The sequence below is a fragment of the Tyto alba genome, unplaced genomic scaffold (assembly GCF_018691265.1).
Source record: "Tyto alba isolate M040663 unplaced genomic scaffold, T.alba_DEE_v4.0 Super-Scaffold_5, whole genome shotgun sequence".
In the NCBI taxonomy this organism is placed as follows: Eukaryota; Metazoa; Chordata; class Aves; order Strigiformes; family Tytonidae; genus Tyto; species Tyto alba.
This window is the reverse complement of record NW_024881326.1, coordinates 4,057,206-4,079,117: the sequence shown is the minus strand read 5'-3', so window position 1 is coordinate 4,079,117 and position 21,912 is coordinate 4,057,206. Positions and strand designations below refer to the sequence as shown.

Sequence of the window (21,912 nt, the reverse complement as noted above, 5' to 3'; positions counted from 1 at the left end):
AAGGTGTAATGTTTTAATTTCAATTTTGGGGCAGCAATATTGAGAATTAATTTAAAGCACATGAGCTGTGCTTTGGTTCGAAACATGTCCCTTCAGCAGGTAATGCTTTTGCACCTCATGCAGGAAAAACTAAACTAAAAGGAAGGTGCTGACAAATGGTGTGCTTCATCCATCCTCGATGGTGTATGCTAGGAACGCTCTGTGTCGCTGCTATATGGGGAAAGCAACAGCAAGTGATATATTCGTATCACACTGGATGGCAGCAGGTTTGGACTCTCCTTTGTGGTTTTGCAAGTTTGATGCCTACTGACTCACATTACTTATCTTTCTGTGTCACCAAAGACATGCGTACAATACTCGAGAATCTGAAGCTCCTTTGCAGCTCCTACTGTCTGCAAGATACAGACTTCTGTCTGGCATCTTACTGAAGCAGGCCCAGAGTAAGTGACTGCAATTTACTCTTATAGTTAACTTCTGACTGCACAGCCAGTTGGAACATGTTTGAATCCTCTGTCATCCTCATGTACATGAAAGAAACACAAAGTGAGTAAATCTAATCAGTTTGAAATTTGCTTTGTGAGGGGGCCTGGGCTAAACTCCTCTCTCCAGCTTTAAAATGATATGTGCCTCTTCCTGTTGCTGGAACAGCCTTTTTGACAGCTAGATAAGCATATATAGATGTAAGCAGTCATGGAGCTGCTCTGACGAACAATATCTGAACGAGCCTCCTTTCACCTAAGGAATCAGGGCTCTGAAAAAGTAGTCCTTTGACCCCTGCTGCCTTTATGTCTATGTTCCAAGGGGTTCAGCCAAAGCTCTTCCCAGTCCTGGAAAAATCTAAGTGCTAGTAACATTCCAAGTAAAAGATAAAGAAGTCTGCCTCCAGGCAGAAATCCTCTATGTTACGCTCTTCCCTCTACTACACATAAGCCAATGGAATATGATTATTATATGTAAGAAACAGCTATTCAATATGAGACACGTATTTGAAATGGAGGAATAAATATGTGTTGATAATCTGATCCTTGCAAATTCAAAACAGAGCAGCCACTTAAAGAGGTGAGGGAAGCGTCCTGCAGAAAGAGATTATGCAGCTTGCTAGGAAAGTGACAGTCATCAAGACTTCGATCATCGTTATGTTGAATAAATCTGGAACGACTCTGCTGTTTGAACTATCCCTGATGCGATGTGTTTAAACCAAATTGTATTTTTTTTTAATATTCTTTAAAAAAAGATCCTCATGTTTATATGGGGAAGAGATCACATAAATAATATTCTTCTGTGTTTATGCAGTGCATTTCGTGCACAAATAGCAGTGCTTTTATATAACACAGAGCACTTGCCTATTTTCCTGCAGTTCCCGTGAAACTAAGGTAGTGACAGCGGGAGGCTTGCTTTGTACCCAGAGATCCAATTAATGCTTATCTTCTGATTCATTTGTACCAGAAGGGCCAGTGCAAAGAATTGTGTAGCTGGGAATCTGGATTTCCTCATTCTGCCACTGTGGTTCACTTCCCCAAAAAGGCCTTCAGTGCAGGAGATGTTCTGTGATCATATTTTGTCCACCTTAGCATGAGTGTGCTATGCTGGGGCTATTTGATGAGAGAGGTCAAATGCAGAGGGGATTAAAAAAACCAGAGAAGACAGTGAATCTCTGTATTATAGGCAGCAAGGGACATTTTGGAATGCAAGTGTCATGGTGACCCAGGATAACACATGCTCTGTTTTTTCCAGAAATTTGCCAAACTTTCCTCAGTATCTGTGGAGGCCTCTTGCATACATTTGCCTCAGAAAGCCAGGACACCTGTCAGCACCATCAACTCAGTTACTACATATTCCTGACCTGCTTCTAGTGCAGCTTCTGGGCTGGACAACTAAACTGAGCCCTGCGTGCCATCAGCATGTGGTGGGACAAACTGCTGTTGCAAGCTGGCTGCTACAAGGTCAAAACCACCAGCTGCTGAAAGGGTGAATGTTTTTACCACTATCATGTCAAGAAGGGTGAAACACAAATATTCTAGAGCTACGGCATCGCCAGAACTAAATCCTGATTCATCATCTCATGAGAATACAGCAACCTCAGATAGAGAAAACCTATCACACTGTTTCAGTGTGAGGTTATCTTCTAGGGATCACCTAGCATTATTTTAAATAACCTTTGTGGCTGGAGGTCCTTGCGGGATTATGGCACAACGTAAGAGAGCAAGTGGATTTCTTTCCTATTAAAAATTCCTTTGCTTAATTTCTTCCCTCTACTTTTGTTTCCACTCTACATGAATGTGTCACCTCAAGGTCTGATCTGAACTCCATTCAACTAAATAGATTTGGAACCTGGCCCAAACACCTACTCTGTGTGGTACAGTGTCAAGGCAGTTTCCTCTTTCATCTTCTGTCTCATATTTCTACCATACTCCTTAGTATTTCTAGAGAGGGGACTATATCACAGTCAATAACTGCATCTGTTTTCATAGAAGACCAAGTCCAAAAAGTATCAAAGCTAATAAAAATCTGTTGATTGACTACAGTAGACTGTGGATCAACCCTCAGTCCAGCTGCACTTAGTCTTTTCCTCAGTCACGCATTACAATCCAACTTATTATAAATCTGTGATTTAATGAAACATAGATGATGTGCGAAGGTCCCTTTAAAAAACAACAGAAACAGCGCAACAGTGTTTTTAAAGCAGTGGCTGAGGCTGACAATAGATTTGGATTGAAAATTTGTGCACTATCCAAAAACTGCAAACACAAGCTCTAAACAAAATCCATATGTGGCTCTCAGAGGTGCAGGTGTCAAAGATATTAAGCCACAAAATGCTTTACAGTAAAATAACTTCAAGAACCAGGTTAAGCTCTAAAAACTCCAAGGTAATTCAGAGTTAATCGTAGCAGCTAGTCTTTAATATGGTCAGATGGTAGAAAGTGTATGAAATTCATTGCTTGAAGGAACTAGTAGCACCTTATCTAGACAGTATGAACTTTAATACAGATTCAAGGCAAAGATGTAGTTTCAGTTTAAACATTCAAAAGGCTGTTGGTTGTTTTTCAGCTTTCTGGGGCTAAAGTCAAACTCTTCACATTATTTTAATATATTTTTTGCAGCTTAATTTCCTGTGTTTTCTTTTATAGTGGCATAAAAAATTGCCCAGCAAAACTCTGAAGGAGTCATAAAACACTTTGTGAGTTGCTCCATTTTAATTTCTGCTCTAACGTTGAACTATTATATGAATCTACCAATTGCTCTCCCAGCCAAGGAAACAAACTGAGTGGAGCTTTGGTGCATTTTGAATCCCCTCTGAAGCATCTTTGAAGCTCTTGGAAGTTATCTTGGAAAAATTCTGAGCATCCTGTCCTATCATGTCAGTCCAAAGAATGGAAGTTCTAACTTGTGATCCATGTGGGAAGATATGTACTATTTCAGTGCATTTGGATGCTGATCTATAGATATATTGTTTGAATTTTTATGGTCAAAAAAGCAGAATGGAAACAAGTGATAACCTCAATCTGGCTGTGACAGCAAATACTCCTTATGAAGCTAGTAACAAAGGCAGATCACAAAACAAACTGGACTAGCTGAGTACATGTCAATAGGAAAAAATTGGACATCTCCCAAGAATGCCTATATCATTATATTTCCAAATCAAATTTACTTCCAAAGAAACTATTTATTTGAACTATCTGACAGTACCCATTGTTGGGACTATACAAAAAACAGAGCATCTCACTAATCTCCGGTGCTGTGTAACATTCTGTGAGTCTTTCGTATTCCAGGGATGAATATCCACCTTGTTTGTTTATGTTGGGTAACTATAAACAAGCACAGCTCTGTAATTCTATGGTACTGCCACAGGAACCAAATGCAGACTGGAAAAAAATTAAGTTTACTCTTACCAATAAATAATAGTAAGTAATTCTCCAGTTACTACTGTCAGCTGCTGTGGCATACCTACTCCACAGTCTCCTGTACTGTGACTGCCAAGAGCTTGGGTCACAGGTTATTTTTAATTTTTTTGTCATTATCTGGAAAGTGCAGAGGTGGGCAGTGAAGGCATAGCTACTGGGTCTTCAGGCAATGCAACAGCATGGATTAAAGGTCTCAGGAGATTCAGATTCTGCGGTACAGTAACAAGGGAAGGTGGAAGTGAACAATGAAGGGGAGCTGAATATGCCGAATTTCTTCCATGAGCTGATGTTCATGTCAGACATGTGACAAAGTGGGCAGGATGCTGAGAACGTGGCCAGTTTTTCTAAAGTCTAAGATGTGCCTATAGTTCCAAACTCGTATTTCCATCAATAGACTGTTATTTAAGTGCCAACTGTCTATTCCTTTGTGTCAGAGAGACAATCCTTGTCGGTCACATTACTAAGGTGGTTATGAACTTGTTATATACCATGCATCAGATACAGGACATATAGATTTTATTCCTTGGATTAACAGTTCAGACAAGCATGGATAATGTTTCAAATGGTCAAGATTTTAATGAGTCTAACTTTTTGTATTATTTCTCAGACAATTCAAGTGCTTCCAGAAGTGTAGATAATACTGTATGAGCAAAGAATAAAACCAGTAGGACTTTCAAGCTTTGCAGTTCCTTTGTTAATGTTGATTATTCCTGAGGTTTCCAAAAGTAATTGTAGAAATCTCTTTCTGCATACTGATTTTTATTTTTCTTCACTTTTTTAGCACTGTGTTTTGTATGGAGACACTTCTAGGGACTTTCAGTTGTACACGTGGTACACTACGCTGTCACTGATAGATTAGACTTTGTAGGTGACATGTAGATCAGATGTTTGAACTGCAATGGCAACTGTTGATGACTTCAAAACAAGTGTGTGAAGGGAACCCCAGTTATTACAATGTTGTACTTTCAGTACCTAACTTTACTGATGCTTGCGCTGCCTGAAGATTTTTTTTGCATCATTTTCTGCCAAGATTTAACCATTCTCAGTCAATGACTTCCACAGAGATTGTCCTCTACTGTTTCTTAATCCCTGCTAGCCAGCGTGCCCTGCATGTATCAAGCACAGTGCTCCCATCAGCTGTGTGTAGGGGACTAAGAATCCAGTAGTAAAATCACTTGCAGGCTGTTGTTTTACACAAGTGATGGACTTTGTAAGATATCTCCATAATTTATCAAGTCTGTCATAAAATTACAGCTGTTATTGCTCTGTTGTTTTCATCTCACAGACTACATCTAGGCCTTTAGGAGGCACCTTTGTAAGATGACTTTTTTTACTATTGTCTCAAAATATTGCATGTATCAGCTTTCAATAGCTATAACATTTGCTGCTGTCAAATTCAAATTTCAGAAGAATCATGAAAGAAAGAAATGCTATCTGCGTATCATTTTTCTCATGAGAACCTCCCCGTGGCCTTCTTCCTTAATCCTTTCACTACTATATACAAGGAAGGAAATCAGAAGCTTAGAGATTGTTTATGCTGCTGCATCTCCAATGGTCTCAAATATTTTTATAGGGTAAGATGGAAAGTGGGTGTTTTGGCAGCACAGTTCATGAAGAAATTCTGCTGCCTAGGGATTTAGGCAATAGAGGGACAGATTAACAAACACAAAGGAAAAGGGTTTCTGCATCTGCAACTTGTCAGGGTTGAGAACCTTGAAGCTCTTTCATGGTAGGGCATGATCTTTTGGACAGTGGAGGGTTTAAAGATTTCACAAATCATATGTGAAGTCTGGATCCATCTCCAAATTCTTGTTAAATACTTAGGTGTTTGAACCATGCGTATTGGTTCAGACACAACTTTTGGAAGGACGATATGCCCTTTGCCAGGTTATGCATAAAAATTCTTGGTCTTGAGTATTGCTATAATAGTCTGTTTTCAGTCTGGAATTCAGGATGTGAGGTGTTTCTGACTTGAATTTCAGAGGTGTAGCATCAGTCAACAGAGATATGTTTTATATGAGACGTAACAACTGTTCTTTTACTAACAGCATGGAAACCAATATCTGCTTATTAAGAGACCACCTGGAAATGTCTTAATATTACTGTATTCTTAAGGTTTTTTCTCTTTCCTACTCAGGCCTCACACCCATCTGTTTGAGGCAATTTGAACCCCTTGTAACTTCAGTGAGATCTGGGCCATGGGTTTCTCACTTAGTGATATGAGAAGTGAAGGTGCTAGCAACAAGAACTGTATAGAGAATGGAAGAATTGGGCACAATATGTCTTCCTCCATCCCACAAATATTTCTGAAATAGATTTTTTTTTCTGATCGAGAGGGTGAGAAGACTAGAACTGAGAGCCTGGGAGCTCTAGTGCATGAGCTGGGTAGCACCCAACACCTCTTCACCAAATGGTTTATTGTATGTGCGTTCTGCAGGGGAAAATCATTCCACTAGAGCATTCCAACTGCCCAGGTTGAAGATTTTGGTTGTAATTCAGTGCAAGATGCAGTGTTTTATACACATGCTTCTGTGTTTACATAACTGATGTGTATCAGGTCAAGAGGTTGTGTACATACTCAGAATCTTGAGAGGTAAAGTCTTTAAGGATATCTACACTATAGAGTGCAGAGTGTTACCTGGACTGGCTTGGTTACTGGGAGGAATTGAAAAAAGGTAGCACAGAGCTCACTGCAGGCACAGTTTTCCTGCTTCATAAGCAAGTTTTGCAGTGCAGTGAGTTCTGTGCTGTCCTAACTAGGCTGCTTCCATTGAATAGCTAATTTAAAGATCCAGCTATTACTAAGTCATGCTGCAGTCTACTGTGCAAACATGGCCTCATTCATTTCTAGGTGATGTTCTCAGACCACTGATGTAAGATACCTGATCTGGTCCATCTTTGTATTTAGTCCAGCTATGTATATAGGTACCACCCAGCATTTTCTTGTTACTTCAATATCTAAAGAACAGCAAAAAGTACATCAGAAAAGTGGTTTGAATTTGATACAGAAAAATCATAGTACCAAAGGAACTTAAACTTAAATGTGTTACTAATCATGAACGTTCTTGGAAGCCAGTGTGTTTAGTCAGGGCAGCAAGCTTAAAAAATACTGGAGCCAGATGGGCTGATTCATACATCAGTGTGCAGCCTTATCTGCTGAGAAATCAAACCAGCAAGTGGAATATGGAAACCTTTTTTAAATCCTGCAGTTGTGCATTTTTGCTTCTGATGTAAGCTTCCCCCATCTTAAATTTACATATTTCAGAGCATACTCAAATATTTTAGATCTTTAACTAGACTCTAAACACTTTGATTCACAGTCGTTCCATGTAGAAATGATACAATCTACAATAAATGTTCTATTTATAAAGGCACTGTCCGTAGTAGTGCTATAAAAGACAGCTGCAGCTAAATGCTTGAAGAACTTGTACATGAAATTTATTTTCATGAGAGGAGGCAGGAGGTCTGAAGTCACTCTAGCTCAAGAGCTGATCCAGCTTGAAGAATGATGGTGAATTTTCTCCCTGACTCTATAAATTACCTCTCCTCCGACAATGCCTGGAGCATCCTGAGGTAGAAGGAAGGAGTTCAAGTTTGGAAGCATGCGATGTCCTTTTGGGTCTCACTAATGTGTAAAAAGAGTCCCAATGAATGTGAACCTAGTATTTTTGGTTACATATGTGTGATGATAAGAATCTAATTCATATAGTAAAATACTTTTCAGAACTGCAAAGGAGAGGAATATCTAGTTCTCTGTAAGACACAAGGTCTGGATTTTGCCAATGGTAGAAAGAATAGGTTTTAAAAAAAAATAAAAAGTTAGCAATTAATCTGTGGTAGAAGCTGGTAGAATTGAACCACTGGTGAAAAGTAGAGGATGCTTCATAACATATGTCTGACAACTACTTAAGATTCATGGTGGCTGGTGCCAGGGAGACAGGATACAAACACTGCATCTCTTTGTGTCAGCAAGTCCAGTGTCACTATGGATGCAGGAGACATTAATTCCAAGGGGAGCATAGTGCCAACTTTTCTCAAAGGAATCCCTTCAACAGCTCCTCCACTTAGGTAGTTATGAAGTTCAGTTTCCAATGAAAGTTGCTGCCTCCTGGCATTACCTTTGCTTCATTAAATAAGGAGATAGTTATTTGGGCAGTTACACAGTACAAGGCCTGCAGAAAGGCAGGAGGAAGAGCCCAAAGTCACTGTGACTAGCACTACTCATTTCTGAAATGCAGCTTGAGAAACTGAGGGGGAACATATGCGACAGAATATAATGAGCATTTATGAGAATAATTCGAATGGATGGCTAATGGCCAGAGCTCTGGCACGTTGCATTAAAAAACCACCAGAGAAACCAGAGAAGTGAATTTCCTGCATATCATGGGATGCTGCACAAAAGACATTGTATGCCAGACATATAGGAATGGAAAGCTGGCATAAGATGTGCAGGAATGCTTGAGATTCCTATTCAGATCAGGCATGAACATTACCACTGAAGATGAAGCACCAAATATGATATGCATAATCGCTGCAAAAAGCAGAATGCAAATAACCCCTGAAATCACAGGAGATTCCTGGTCCTCCTCTTTTGCCTGACATTGGTGCAGACCAATCTGAATTACAGATTTGATTAGGGAAAAAACAGACCTCAGTGAGACACTCATTTTTAATGAGATGCTGCCCAGCTAGCAATGTAATGGCCCATCATATGTAGCAGATAGACTAGATAGATTCTAGGAGCAGTTAAGGGAAGATAATGGATCACAATTCAGGAAAGGTTCGTTCTGATAACTTTCTGGATTTATCAGTTTAAACACACAGTACAAAATTCTAGCTGAAGACTGTGACTAGCAAGAACTTAATATGGTAGGAAGGATTTTAGAGTTTGCAGGAGCCATTACTCTTCCTTACTAGGTCACTGTAGAATATTTTAAAATCTTGATAGATATCACAACATTTACAGCCTTGTGAATAGAAAAAAGCGAACAGTTCACCGCCAAAGAGAACTTGCAGCAAAACCAATTAATCTAGAAGCGTTTATATTTCTATACTAAATACTGTACAGAGATACTAAAAAAAAAAAGAAGAAGAAAATATCCTGACCCCAAATGCCAATTGCATATTGAGAATGGGATTTCTGTGATTTAACTTAGCTGTCAAAAAAGTAAGCATCTAGCATAAGCTATTTGCCTGTGCTCCCTCAATAATCAGTGAGGAGAGACAGGCATCTCCAGGGAAAAATTCTTCTCATTCTAGGTAACAGGATGAATGACCCTCTGGGGACAGCATGTTTCCAACAGCTATAAAGGGGATCTAGATGATTCCCTTGCCAGCTGAAGTTTAGACTAGCTAGAAAAAACAGACCAGATTTTGGGCACACCGGCACACCAGTCCTTCTTTTGATCTGACAACAGAAAAGAGGTTCATGTTCCCAACATCTTACTTCTTAATCTAACAGTACTAGTTGGAGAAATAAAGCATACTACCTTACAAACTTTCTTTCCTATGTATTAGACCATCATAGATAAAACTCTACCATCAATGAGATGCCAAAGTGTTAGATCTAAAGTGGAATGGGATAAATCTCATCCCAGGACACAAGATGAGCGGCATCATGGCATCAGATGAGTTATGTACTTGAAATGCTTCTTCTTCATCAATGATAAAAAAGGATTCTAGATACTGAGATTAGATACTGATATACACATCTGATAGACAGGTGTATGTAATTGTCAGGACAGATGAATCCTACCAAAAATTGGCAGGTGGGTGCCATTTATTCTCCAGTAAGTGCACTGAATGCACTCCAATCCCAGCGGAACAGCAAACTGACTTGTGCACTCATGTCCCTCCACCACTGCGTACTGCCTCCTGCTCACAGGTTTTGGTCAGGGAACAGCTGTTTTCCTCAGACAATGAAACTCTCTGGAGAAAGTCAAATAAAACCCCTTTCTATGATGCTGCATGAATACTCTTTTATAAGTGGAAATGAGGGGTGCCACTAAGACAGACATTTAGGGAAAAGCTCCAGTCAAATCTACCAGCCATTAGGCCATGTCGGGAATGTTGTAACAGCCTCGTGAAAGATCCTGCTTAGTCTCTTTCATACAGTGGCTCTTAATAATGAGCATATAATAAATGTACAGTCTGGAGGAATTTACTATACAGTATCCAATTGGATTTATATAGTCATAAACTTCTACAGCACTGCTTCTATGATTTACAACAGTCTCTACTAATTATGAAGCTATGCCTGGATTTGAGATGTAAAAGGCAAATGTTACCAGACTGGTTGTACAGTGATACTATACAAATGCACATTTGCCACAGCAATTCTGAATTACTTGTTAACAGAGAACCACTGCAAATAACCAGGTATTTCAGCCTGCTCTTATGAAAAGAACCAAAAGCTGAAACTTAGGAAGTTTGTGGGATGGGGTTTTATTGTGATGGAGTTGAGAGATAAAGGAAGGAGTGGGGAGCAAATAGTCCATGGACCCCATCAATGAAACTTCTGCTGCCTTGTGCCTGGATTGTAGGGGACTAGACTTGGTAGCTTACCTTAGCCCTTCCCACATCTATACTTCTGATTTCCTAAAAAACAACCACCACAAGAAATACTGTAGCTTACTGTGGGACAAGCCTTTCACCTCAATGGATATCGAAGGATGTTTACTTCACAGAAGTTTTCCAGCACAGACATTTAATTTTGCTGTTACTCAGCATATTAAGTAACTACTTCAGAAAGGACTGTATGTCACAAATAGGAATTACCTGGGCATCGTGGGCAGCACAGCTGTGGTACGTGCACAGGGGAAGGACAGTGTAGACTTGGGCATCTTATTCTGCTGCACAGTACATTTCCATTCTGCAGGGAGAATATAATACAATACTTTAATGAAATTGGCTGTCTTACCAACTTCCGTATTCTCTATTCTGCATCTAGGTATTTTAAAAACAAATGCCTTTTTACAACATTCTGATTTCACTCATACAAGGGTAAGCCCAGACTTCTTTCACTGCCTCTGAATTTATGCTGGAGGTCAGAATGTAGCAGAAATCCATACAAACCTTAAAATCAGAGGAAGTGCCTATAAATGGATTGCAATAACCTTTATTTGTGCTTTTCTTTTCAGCAGATTATGAGTAGGAATTGCATTTCTAAAACTAAGACACAGATAATGAATGGTAGGTCTCTGAGATATCCCCTACGGAGGATTAGTTCAAGACTGCAGGAGACAATAGTGTCTGTAATTGTTCCTGAAAACTGCAGAGTCTTTTGTTTTCATTTTATGGGTTCCCCAGTAGGCAAAAAACACAAGTTGGTAAGTAGCCATTTTTCTAAGAAATACGAGCAAGTCTTGGGAATAGTGTTCATTATTCATGTCATTAACATAATATTCTATTTGACCACATCTAAGTTTGATTTATAATTAAAACACAGGGAATTTTCATTCTGCAGTGTCTGTAACCAGAAAAGACTATCCATTTCAAATTCCCATTTCCCATCTATAATTCATCCTTCTAATTTAGCTCTGAGTTGCTCATGTTTATAGCAAGAAAGATCTTTCAGCATGAACACTGATACTATGCTATGACTGTAGTTTTAGGTGGTGTTAGGAATAAACTCACTTCATTTTCATATGCCTTCTGGAGCACTGAAATGTTTCTAGTGGAGGTGCAGACTTCCTTAGATAGAGTATGTATAGGCTTTTCTAGCCATCTCTTTCAAAATAATCCATTGACTCCTAAATACCTGCAGACCACAGGCTGGAATCATACTGTTAGATCATTACTACCCGCAAACTACATTTGTGCATCTGCTTTGGAAAGAGACACTAAAAGCAACATCACCATTTGTTTCCAATTATGATTGAAATTAAATATACTGATTTTATAGAGGAGCAGCAAATTTTAGGCTGTAGACTCTTTGCAGGATAGGGACCATTACTGGTCTGCACAGCTCCTTGCCCAGTACATCATCAGCTGAGAGCCCATAAAGCACCGCTGTAGAAGAAAGTCTGCACTTCCTGCTGGCCTGGCTCCGTGTTGCTTACTTGACCTGTTCCATGGCCTCATTCTCTTTTTAATTATTAGTCCTGTGAAATCTCCTGAGGTGCATGTTTACTTTCTGTGCATGACCAGCTGTGATAGAAATTCTGCAGGCTTTCGCTCCTCAGTGCCGCCTGCAGTACTCCACTATTTGCAGCAGGACAGAATTATTTTAATTGATCTTGTGCTTGGTAAGACTGATGTTATGCTTAGAGTCACAGTGATATTTGAGAGACCAAGCCCTATTGACTAGGGAAGGACTCAAGCTCCTGTAGGCCACTGAGTGAGGGCCACGGTTAGCATTTCTGCATCAGATACCCAAAGAGTAACAATGCATCTCCCTTCCTGTGTTACCTGTGCAAAGTGTGGAGAGCATTCATTTTAGTCCCTGAAGTCTGCAGATCTGACTATGAACACAAGTAAAACGCTGCTGTATTTTAGAGAGTAAAATAATGATCTGACAAATTGTGAGCGCACCAGTTTACCTGACAGTACCAGTCAACAGTCTCCACTGTGTGTTGGGGGGGGAGGAGGGGTTGTAAAAGAAATGGGGAACAGGGTGAGAACACTGAATTATGTTTAGTTTTATTCTGGTTTAAGTATGTAAATTATAACTTGTAAAAATACAATACTAAATACACACAAAAACAGGAAGGCTTTCTTTTTTTTTTTCAATCCCAGGCTGAATAATTTGGCCTCTGTTTAGTTAGTTACTTTGTCTCGCCCTTTTCTTAAACATCAGAAGAGTGTGTGTTGAGGGGGGACGGACAGACAGACTGTGCTTTAGAGACAGAGCAGAGATTTCGGTCTGTTGCCTGGTTAACAGGACTTGTTTTGTGCAGAGATCATACGGCTCATGATGTTTGAGGCCAGCAAAGAAATTCTCGTCACACTGGTGATGAAGACTCCCGGGGATTTTTTTGCTTTTCTCTGCAGTGTGAGGGAGTAGGATGCTGCTTCAGACTCTGTACGTATCCTCTGCCTAACTGATTTACTGACAGGGAATTATAGAGGGATTACACTTAGGTCTCTATTATTTGCTGTCTGTGGCACACTTTAGTTTTATTTTTCATGCTGTAATATTTGGTTTAAGGTCTGTGCTTGTGCTATGTCATGGCGTGTTTTCTAATGCTTTATCTAGCCCTAATTTTGTTAAAATCATAAATTAATTGAGTTTTCTGATGATTTGGAGCATTTACTGTAGGTCAGTGTTGTGAGGGCATTTCTTTTGGCCAGGACAAAGCTCAAATGAATGGCTGGATGCTGCAGTTGTTATTTGGAGTCTTCCTTCCAGGAAACAAGAGTCGCATCCCAGAGATCCCTTAGCATTCACACTGCTGAAATAACCCCATGCTACACCTCATGGTACAACAAAGGTAAAACAGACCGAACAAGAAAGTAGAGTCCAGAACCACTTCTGAGCTGCACATACTGATAATTAGCACAAGCAGTTTCCTTCTTTACTAACGTTATTCCCCTGAATTGTCACTCTGGTCTTCCATGCCCATGTGCGAAGGAAAGAAATAAAATATACTCCATTTGTTGGAGCCTCACAGTGCGTGCGTATGCCTGGATCACAGCAGTGCTACTTCTCTAGAGGAGTTTTCCATGCACTTTCCCATTCCTCCAGACTAACATCTTCCTAAAAGTCACTGAGCAATGATTTGTATCCATATCTCTAGGGTTTCCAGTGAATTTAATCCCCACCCAAGACAGCCTTCCAGCAATCTAATGAGTGTTTTACCACACACGGACTCTGAGGGGGGTTTCAACTATGCATATAGATCAGCAAAAATTAGTGGAAACTCCTTTTTGCTATGACCAGGGACTTTTCCTTTTCTTACTACTACATTGCTTTTCCTCTCACAGATGCATTCTGCTGCACAGATCTGAGATAAAGCCAAGCTTGTGGGGCTACTGTTTGTGCATCTCTACACTAAATTGTAGTAGCAGATCCCTCAGAGCAAATGCTGCACAGGGGCCCAATATTTTACACTTGCAGGGGGGAAAATAGCCAAGAAAACTTTATTCTGCGTTAAATACAGCAGACAAAACTCAGCATCTGGAGTTCCTCATGTGTTAGTGATTAAGATCCCTTATTGTTTAGTCATTTCCAAGTACTCCAAGGGACATATTCAGCCCTTATTTTCCTGCCCCCCCCTCCCCTGCTCTATGTGACATACTTAGGGGATCTATGACTGCTATGTCTTCATATCAGACATCAACTGATGGTAGTCAAGGACCTGTCTTTTCATGTCCTTCCCACTTCTCTCTGCTCCCCACACCCTTTTCTCATTTTTCATCATCTCATTCTTCTTTCATAGATTTTTACAAGCAGTGATATCCAAGCCTGTTCTTCAGCACTTTCGGGCAGCAGATGCTTTGACTATGGAAATGCCTTGGAAGATGTGGGCATTGTACATAGATCAAAACACTGCCAAATTCAGCCTAATCCTCCATATTGATGGAACTGCAAGGATTGTATTTAGGTAGTGGGGTCCAATTAGTCAAGATGTAATGCTCAGCACTGAGAAAGCTTCTCACTAGTTAAGGAGCTGTTTAGTCTACCCTGTGCAAGTATTTTTTGCTAGTATAGGCCTTCTCTGTTAATGTTTCCCCTTCACTGGGATCACCTGCCTCTATTTCCTGCAGCATGATCAGGATTTGCTAGTGAAAACAGGTTTGGGCTCTGCCAAATGGTAGATACAACAGAAAGGATTCTAGTCAATTAAGCAAGTGGAAGAAGTTGTAGGATCAATAACTCAGCAGTCCTACCTCTGAGCAAAGACAATTAACGCAGTAAACAAGGCCATAGGGTTCTAGATAAGGATGCCATCTTTCTCCTACACGATACTTCTTATCTTGAAACACACAGTACGTATCTGAATCTGTAAAACAGTAAAGAATTGAAAGAGCTATGATTCAATGTGTCCATTCCGTACTTACAGTGTGGTTTTAAGTGTGCAGTGTTTTCTGTAAACTGTGGTGCATAAAATTTTGTAAGGAATTACTATTTTTTCTTTCCCTGGAAAATCACATACCATAAATGCCCTTAATTTCATGTGCTGTTGTTTCTAACCTCCCAAACCAAAATAAATGACATGGCCTCCCATCTTTTCAAAACTGCAGCTCCTGAAATAGCTGACAAAATGGCTTTCATACAGGATGAGTTTATCCCTTCACCTGCAAAAACACAGGCTATGATGGTGTTTAGGTAACAAAATTAAAGTGCTTGATTGCTCAGACAAGTTTATAGGAAACAAAACTGTTTCACTGAAAAACCAAAGCAATTGGCTCAACTCAGGAAAATCCCACGTTTTACAGCAGAGAGATTTTGAAGAAGGGAACTGCAGAAGGAAGATAAATACACTGTTTGCACTGCATGTTCAGTATCTCCATATTTTAACAGCCTAACAAAAAAGAAGATTGTCCTAGTATTTCAGAACAATTTGTGCTTACATAGGCATCAGCATTCAAAATATTTTAAGATCTTTCTGTTCATTAAGCACTTCTAATCTTGTAGGTGCAGTTTTGCAGATATCCATCTCCCTATCCCATGTTAGTGCCCTGTCTCTCCCTGTCACATTAGGGTTTCACATTGAAAACTCCAATCTCTTCAGTAAAAGGATGTTTCTCATATGCTTCCATGAGCTAATTCCTTCCTGTTATCTTAATGATATCCAAATTCAGCTTAGTTCATTACCCTCAGTGTAGATGATACTTCAGAGTATCAAACAGAATACCTGTCCTCCAAATGATAATCCAAGCAAGGGATATTCTTCACATTTATTGGGCTGAAAGAAGGTAGCAAGAGGTAGGGATTATTAGCAGCAACTGTGAAGTGATCTGCTTTCACTTCACACCAAAGCATGACAAATTAAATGCAGGATCTGAAAAAGCAGATGGCTGAAATGGAGTTTGTAATTTCTGTGCTTTCTATGAACAGGGATACCTGCACATTGTTTTCTTGTGAGCAACCTCAGCACAGAAGGTGACATTTTTGGAACTTGCTTTTTTTTTTTCTTTATTCTTTTTTTTTTTTTTTTTTTAATCTACTTCCTTAGAAGCAGAAGCTGCCGATACTGAGGCTGGAAATTTTAACTACGTCTCAAGGACAAATAACGTCTTTTCTAAGAAGAAGATGAAAACCCAGCCTGTGCAGGTGGGGAGAGCATTCCAGAGAGCTAGGAACAAGGCTGTAGCAGTCAATAACTCCTAGACTTATTTGGGAAGTTATTCCTCCTTGCCATGCTTTCTGAAATGTGTTAACATCTCCCACGCGTGACAGGCTCTGTAGAAATACTCTCTTTGTTTTGTTTGTATTTTTTTTGGTTCTTCTCATCAAGTTTTTGACAGTGCTTAGACTCTTAATTTTCTCAAAGGATGTATCTAATCCAGTTCATATGAGGTTGTTTTTGGAACGCAATAGAACAGCCTTGGATGAGCTTTACGCTAGCTGAAAACTTCAGCACAATAGTTTTACACATGGGACAAAATCCAGATAACCCATCAGATGTTTACAGAGGTCACTAAAATGGAATTAATCGCTCTCTTGATTCAGGATATTTGAAATAAAACAGATTCTCCAATTGATGTGTTACGTTCTTTACAATGCAATGAAACCTGCACAGCTTTAGGAAGATGTGCCCTAAACATGGGTGTGACCTGATTCAAGTAGATATAGGATTAGAAGGAGGGAGAATGTTAGAAGGTTTTGAATGCAGTTCCACAATTTAGGACATTCTTGTTTGAAGATCTTTTCTGAACCACATCTGTCAAATAGAAGAAAAATGTCAAATTTGGGTGAATGTGACAGCTTTGTTTTAAGTCTACTTACGTTTTACTTGTTCTAGTTTACCTCCATCTATGAAAAGGAGACAGAGCACAGCAAAAATGATGAAATGAAAATCTTCCAATATCCACTTCTTTTTCATCTTTATCAACAAAAGGAAAAGAAAAAAGCCTCCAAAGTAGAGAATGTTGAGCTGTTAGGAATAAAAGATTACATAAATTAAACTAAAATCCTGTAAGATACTTACATTCTCTGACATGATTTTATCCAACACACAGAAATCCTAAAATGCCAGAACCGAAAAATCTGTCTATATCATGGATACTGGTTTGGCTTCAGGTCATTTCATTTTTGGAGAAGGGGACACATTCCCATTCATGAAAGCTGAAAACTTTATTACTTCTAATAAAGTCTTTATTTTATTCCAAAGCAGAGAAACCTGGCAAGGAAGCAATCTAAATTCTTAGAGTTCTCTTTCACAAGAAACTAGTTTGCGAGATTTTCTTGTAGAGCACCTCTTTTGGATGTAACTTAGGAAATACAGGTGTCAGTTGTAACATCTTTGTTTCATGGGATGATTAACCTTGGGTCTCCCTGGGGTGTTGGCCCTGCACGAGGGGAACCCACACTGCGGGTGAAATATTGGCCACGCCGAAGCCAGTGGGAGTTTTCCTCACTGCATCTAGCAGGCTTCCACCACTATTCAATCCACCACTCCTCCCCTCTGCCAACTACTATTGTTCTGGGATTGTGTATAGTTAATTTTTCTAGAGTTAACTCTTCCGTTGCCTTGCTATCTGAAAGTAGAATGGGGGAATGACATGTAACCTTCATTCTTGTAGATCTTTGATGTCAAAAGGTTGCATATGGAGCAAAGTTTAATGTATTCTCTGTGTGGTGCAGAGATGGTATCGTACTTACTGCATGCGCCGTTCTGTTTATCTTTTTCTGGCTTTTAAAAGGTGAATTATTTTATAATAAAAAAAAAAAAAAACAAGGGAGAAAATAATTAACTGAAGTAGAATTTATTTATTTTTGATAGCCAACCTAAGATTCTAAATTGATAAATACGTTGATGCTTTACTGTTTATCAGAATTCACTTCAAAAGTATTATCTTCCCAGTGTACACTTGTCTGTAATTTACAATGTTGGAAAGACTTGGGTTTGATTTTAAGAGCCTTGATGTGGATTCACAATTAGTTTTACAAAACTTAAAAAAAAAAAAAAAAAAGATTCACCATTGGAAAAATAAACAATCTGCTTTGTAAACTAATTTGACCTCTCCAGATTTCATGTAAATAATAGAACTGTACATGAATATGTTTCAGCTCACAGAAAACCAAAGCCAAAATAATAATTTGTATATGTATATTCAAAATTGAGTGGTGGATAACTGAGAGAAATTAACTCAACAGTATGTTAACAAGCACTTAAAAATAAAATCTTCCTATTAGGACTGTTGAGATCTAGGATACCGTAACAAAGGGTGGGTGATCTGGTTTTATCAGTGTTTTTATTGCCTTTACTGTTCAAGGGTTCTCTACTCTACATTCCCAAACCACAAACAAAATGGACATCTTCATTAACTAATCAAATCTCTGCAACTACTTTGTCTATACTCAGTAAGCTCATTCAAAATAATGCAAATTGCATCTGAAAACATTAAAAAAGCCCACACTATTTTAAAAGCACACTCCCTATGCAGTAACAAAATATAACTTTCCATTTATTTTGGAAGCTGAGAATAATATTCCAATTTCAGAAGAAAAGTTTAAGTCATTTTTTCCTTTCAATGTGTTCAAATCACATAGGACATTTTTAAGACAAACAACCTTTTGAAAACTTGTTTAAAATTAAAACCTCGTAATTTAGTCCCAGGACATCGTGCCTGCATTGAGAACAACAGTAGCACATCACTGGGACTAGCAGAAGTGTGAATGTTTAAATATCTTGGCTTTCTTGAGGATTGCTTAAGCAAACAATATTTATAAATGGAGCACAATTATCCTTTGTGCAGCACTTTACCTGTTAGCTAGATTGGCTAGTTTGAATAGAAAGGCTCAGGAATCCATCCATTTTAAATGTCAGGTCTTCAAAGGAAGAACATTTTAAAACTTGGACTCCTTATGCTCAGAAGTGCTGCACGGTAATGTGAAATGGAGGAGTTAATAACAGAAATGGGATGGAGACTTTTGATGTGTTTCTTAATTCTCTTTAATTTCTGTATTGTTGTTACTCCAAATATAAACACATACTTTTCACTATTAGCACACTCCCTTTATTTCCCCAAAGGGCAATGTCCTAAAAATATTTCTGGATTTAAATAATCTCAGTTAGGATTAACCTGTTAATTATTGGTGTGTTTTCTGTTTAGTAGAAACAATGAAAGGGATCCCCTTCTTATGTGAATTACTTGCTGAAATAAGGCATGGGGCTCTATTTTTAACACCTCATCCCCCAAAGACCCCGGTTTAGTAACTACAAGCGGCAGCGTCCGGCCTCGCCACGTTTTACGATTAATGCAAAAAAAAAAAAAAAAAAAAAAAAAAAAAAAAAAAAAAAAAAAAAAAGGAGAAAAAATTAGCAGGACTGAGTCTAGCTGGCAGAGGCTGTGAAATAATGAGCGGGCTACCAGAGCAGCTGGTCAAAGCCCGGGGCAGGACCGGCGTTTTGCCGCCGGGGCCAGCGGAGCCGGACGCGGAGCCGGGCGCGGAGCCGGGCGCGGAGCCGGGCGCGGAGCCGGGCGCGGAGCCGGGCGCGGAGCCGGGGCCGCATCTCCCTCCGCCCCATCCCCGAGGCTTTGGCTCCCGGCAGCCTTGCTGCAAGCCTGCCCTTCCACCGTCGGGGGGGTTGTTAGCAGGCGGGTCCCCGGGGGAGCCGCGGCCAGAGGTTCGGGGCTCGCAGGGCTTTAACGGGACTTTGCCGTCCCGGGGGCGCCGAGCCCGGGGAGCGCCCCGCGGTCCCGCCCGGGGAGGGGTGGGGAGGGGTGGAAGCGGGGGGTCGAGGGTTGCCGTCGGCGGGGTCCCGCTCCGAGCCCCGGCGCTTTGCCTGGACGCCGGGGCCCGGCCAGGTGCCCCCCGAGGGGGCGGCAGGACACCGGCCGGCCCCCGCCATCGGCGGGGGGGGTGAGAAACCGGGCTGAAGGGAGGGGAGGCAGCGGGTGTCCCCGCAGGGTGGCCGGTACCGCGCCGCCGGCCCCCCGGGGCAGTGCCCGCACCCCCGGGCGCAGCTCCCACAGAGGGACTTGCGCCTTCCCCGGGGTTTCGTCTAGAAAAAGCAAAGCTCACAAACCTGGGGCAGAGCTGGAGGCCGCTCCGCTCGGCCGCGGGCCCCGGAGGCTGCCGGCGATCGGCGGCTTCGGGCGGGGGAGCCCCGAGGCTCCGCGCTCTCCGCTCCGCCGGGGGACGGGAGGGCTCCGGCCAGGCGGCTCCGCTTCCCAGTCACGTTGCCATAATCTTCTCCCGCGGCTCGCCCGGGGCTTTTAGGTCTCCCGCAGTGGCAGTGGTGAGGGGGCAAGAAGGGGACCGACGGGTCTTGCGGCCGCCGCCACCGGCACCCCCCCGACTGATGGAGCGGGGCGGGAGGAATCCGCTAAACCCGAGCTCCGGGGACGCTGCGGGGCGGGCGCTCCGGAAGGTCCCGGGCTGCCCGGCCTGGGACACCTGCCACCGGGCTCCTGCCCCAGCGGGGAGCGCAGCCAGAGCCCGCGGCCGGAGGATGCTCGGCGGCGGGTCCTGCCCCGCAGCCCCGCCGGCACTGGAGCGGCGGCGGGAGGAGGAGCGGAGGAGCCCGCGGCCCGGCGATCCGCCTCCCGCCCCGGCCCCCTCCTCTCCCGCGCCCCGCTCCCGCCGCCCGGCACAGCAGCGTGACTGACACGGCCCGGGGTGGAGTTTGCTCCGCTATGGGGGGTTGGAGGGGAGCCGGGGGACTCGGCGCCCGCCCCCCTGGTTCCCCTCCCGCCGTGCGGGACCCACCTGCGGAGCCGCCGGGACCCGCACCCGGGCGGGCGGGACCTTGCGCCGGTGCCTTCGGACAGAGCCGCTCCGGCCATCGCTCCCTTCTCGGTAACCGGGCCCCGTGGGCGGTTCGCTTAGAGAGGGGGCTCTCCACGGAGCTGGCTCTATAAGGGGCTTTTCACACGCAGGGTGCCCTCCGCAGCACACCCGCTGGAGTTTGTGTCCACTGGGATTTGTCAGACACCCTCTGCTGATACGCTCTGGTCTGATTTATTGTGTTAGAAGGTTTCAAGGTCACATTGAGATTCTGGTGGAACTAAATTAAACCCATGACTCATGACATTATATGCTTGGTCAAACATTCTTTTTCTGTCTTGTTGTGGCCCCTGTAACTAATAAGAAGAGATCAGTGAACCCTTGACAAATGATCTGAGAAAAAGGGTGAGGTATGAAAAGACATCATGTGGAGAAACAAATTACAACCTATTTCCCTTGGTTTGGGATCAGGGTGTTTGGGGAGCACTGCTGGGAGGTCATACACCTCCTAGACTTGGTAGATATTTTCAGAAGGCTGAAAATTGAGCAGAACTTTCATTTCTTCCATTGTAACTCAGCTGGACAAAATACTGAAAATACGGTGTATGGGGAAACCTTATAATAGCATGAGGAAAGACTAGTTGACTTACTAAGGGTTTTGTAGTGTGACTTCAGGAGTAACCAGGGAAGCGTGTCAGTAAAATGTGACATTATAACTCTTCATAAAGGAAAAGAGAAAGAAACCGCATTCTGGAGTGAAGCAGCTTGCATGCCTACATCTGTGTCACTCTGCCACTCTTTGCCTTGCTGTGCACAGCATGGCAACATCCATGTTCCTAAGGAAAAATCATCACTTAAAGCTCTTGGTGGTTACTGCTGCAGGCTGATAGTTTTGGAAGAGCCACAATGTGAAATAGGGATGGGCAAATGAAAAAAACAAATGGTAACTCTGAATCAAAAATACGATAGCCGTTTGTACTTGAAGGCAAAGAATCTGAGCTGTGCAAACTTTGGTCCTGCACGGGTATATCCATGCTCATGGAGAGAAGAGCTGAGCGTGCACACACGAGCTTCTTCATTGTGTGGCCATAGTAATGTTGTTCCTTCAGATGCTGTGCTGAGTTTGATTGTGCAGGCTCAGCCTGTGGGATAAATTGCATACAAGTAGCA

The 21,912-nt window shown here is 41.8% G+C and overlaps 1 protein-coding gene across 3 annotated transcripts in view; it reads right to left on the bottom strand.

The window, feature by feature from the left end:
* CHRDL1 (chordin like 1) overlaps positions 1 to 20,894 on the bottom strand; it is a 44,841-nt gene extending 23,947 nt beyond the window's left edge. For 2 of the 3 annotated variants that reach the window (XM_042807447.1, XM_042807449.1), the window contains exons 1-4: positions 20,042 to 20,591; positions 16,795 to 16,942; positions 14,733 to 14,845; positions 10,680 to 10,773 (exon numbers count right to left, since the gene is read on the bottom strand). In XM_042807447.1, the coding sequence (XP_042663381.1) occupies positions 10,680 to 10,773; positions 14,733 to 14,845; positions 16,795 to 16,891 (304 nt within the window). In that variant the 5' untranslated portion in view covers positions 16,892 to 16,942; positions 20,042 to 20,591. Of the gene's footprint in view, positions 1 to 10,679; positions 10,774 to 14,732; positions 14,846 to 16,794; positions 16,943 to 20,041; positions 20,592 to 20,724 lie in introns of those variants that run through there. The other variant, XM_042807448.1, reaches the window with a different exon arrangement.
* Positions 20,895 to 21,912: the final 1,018 nt, after the last annotated feature.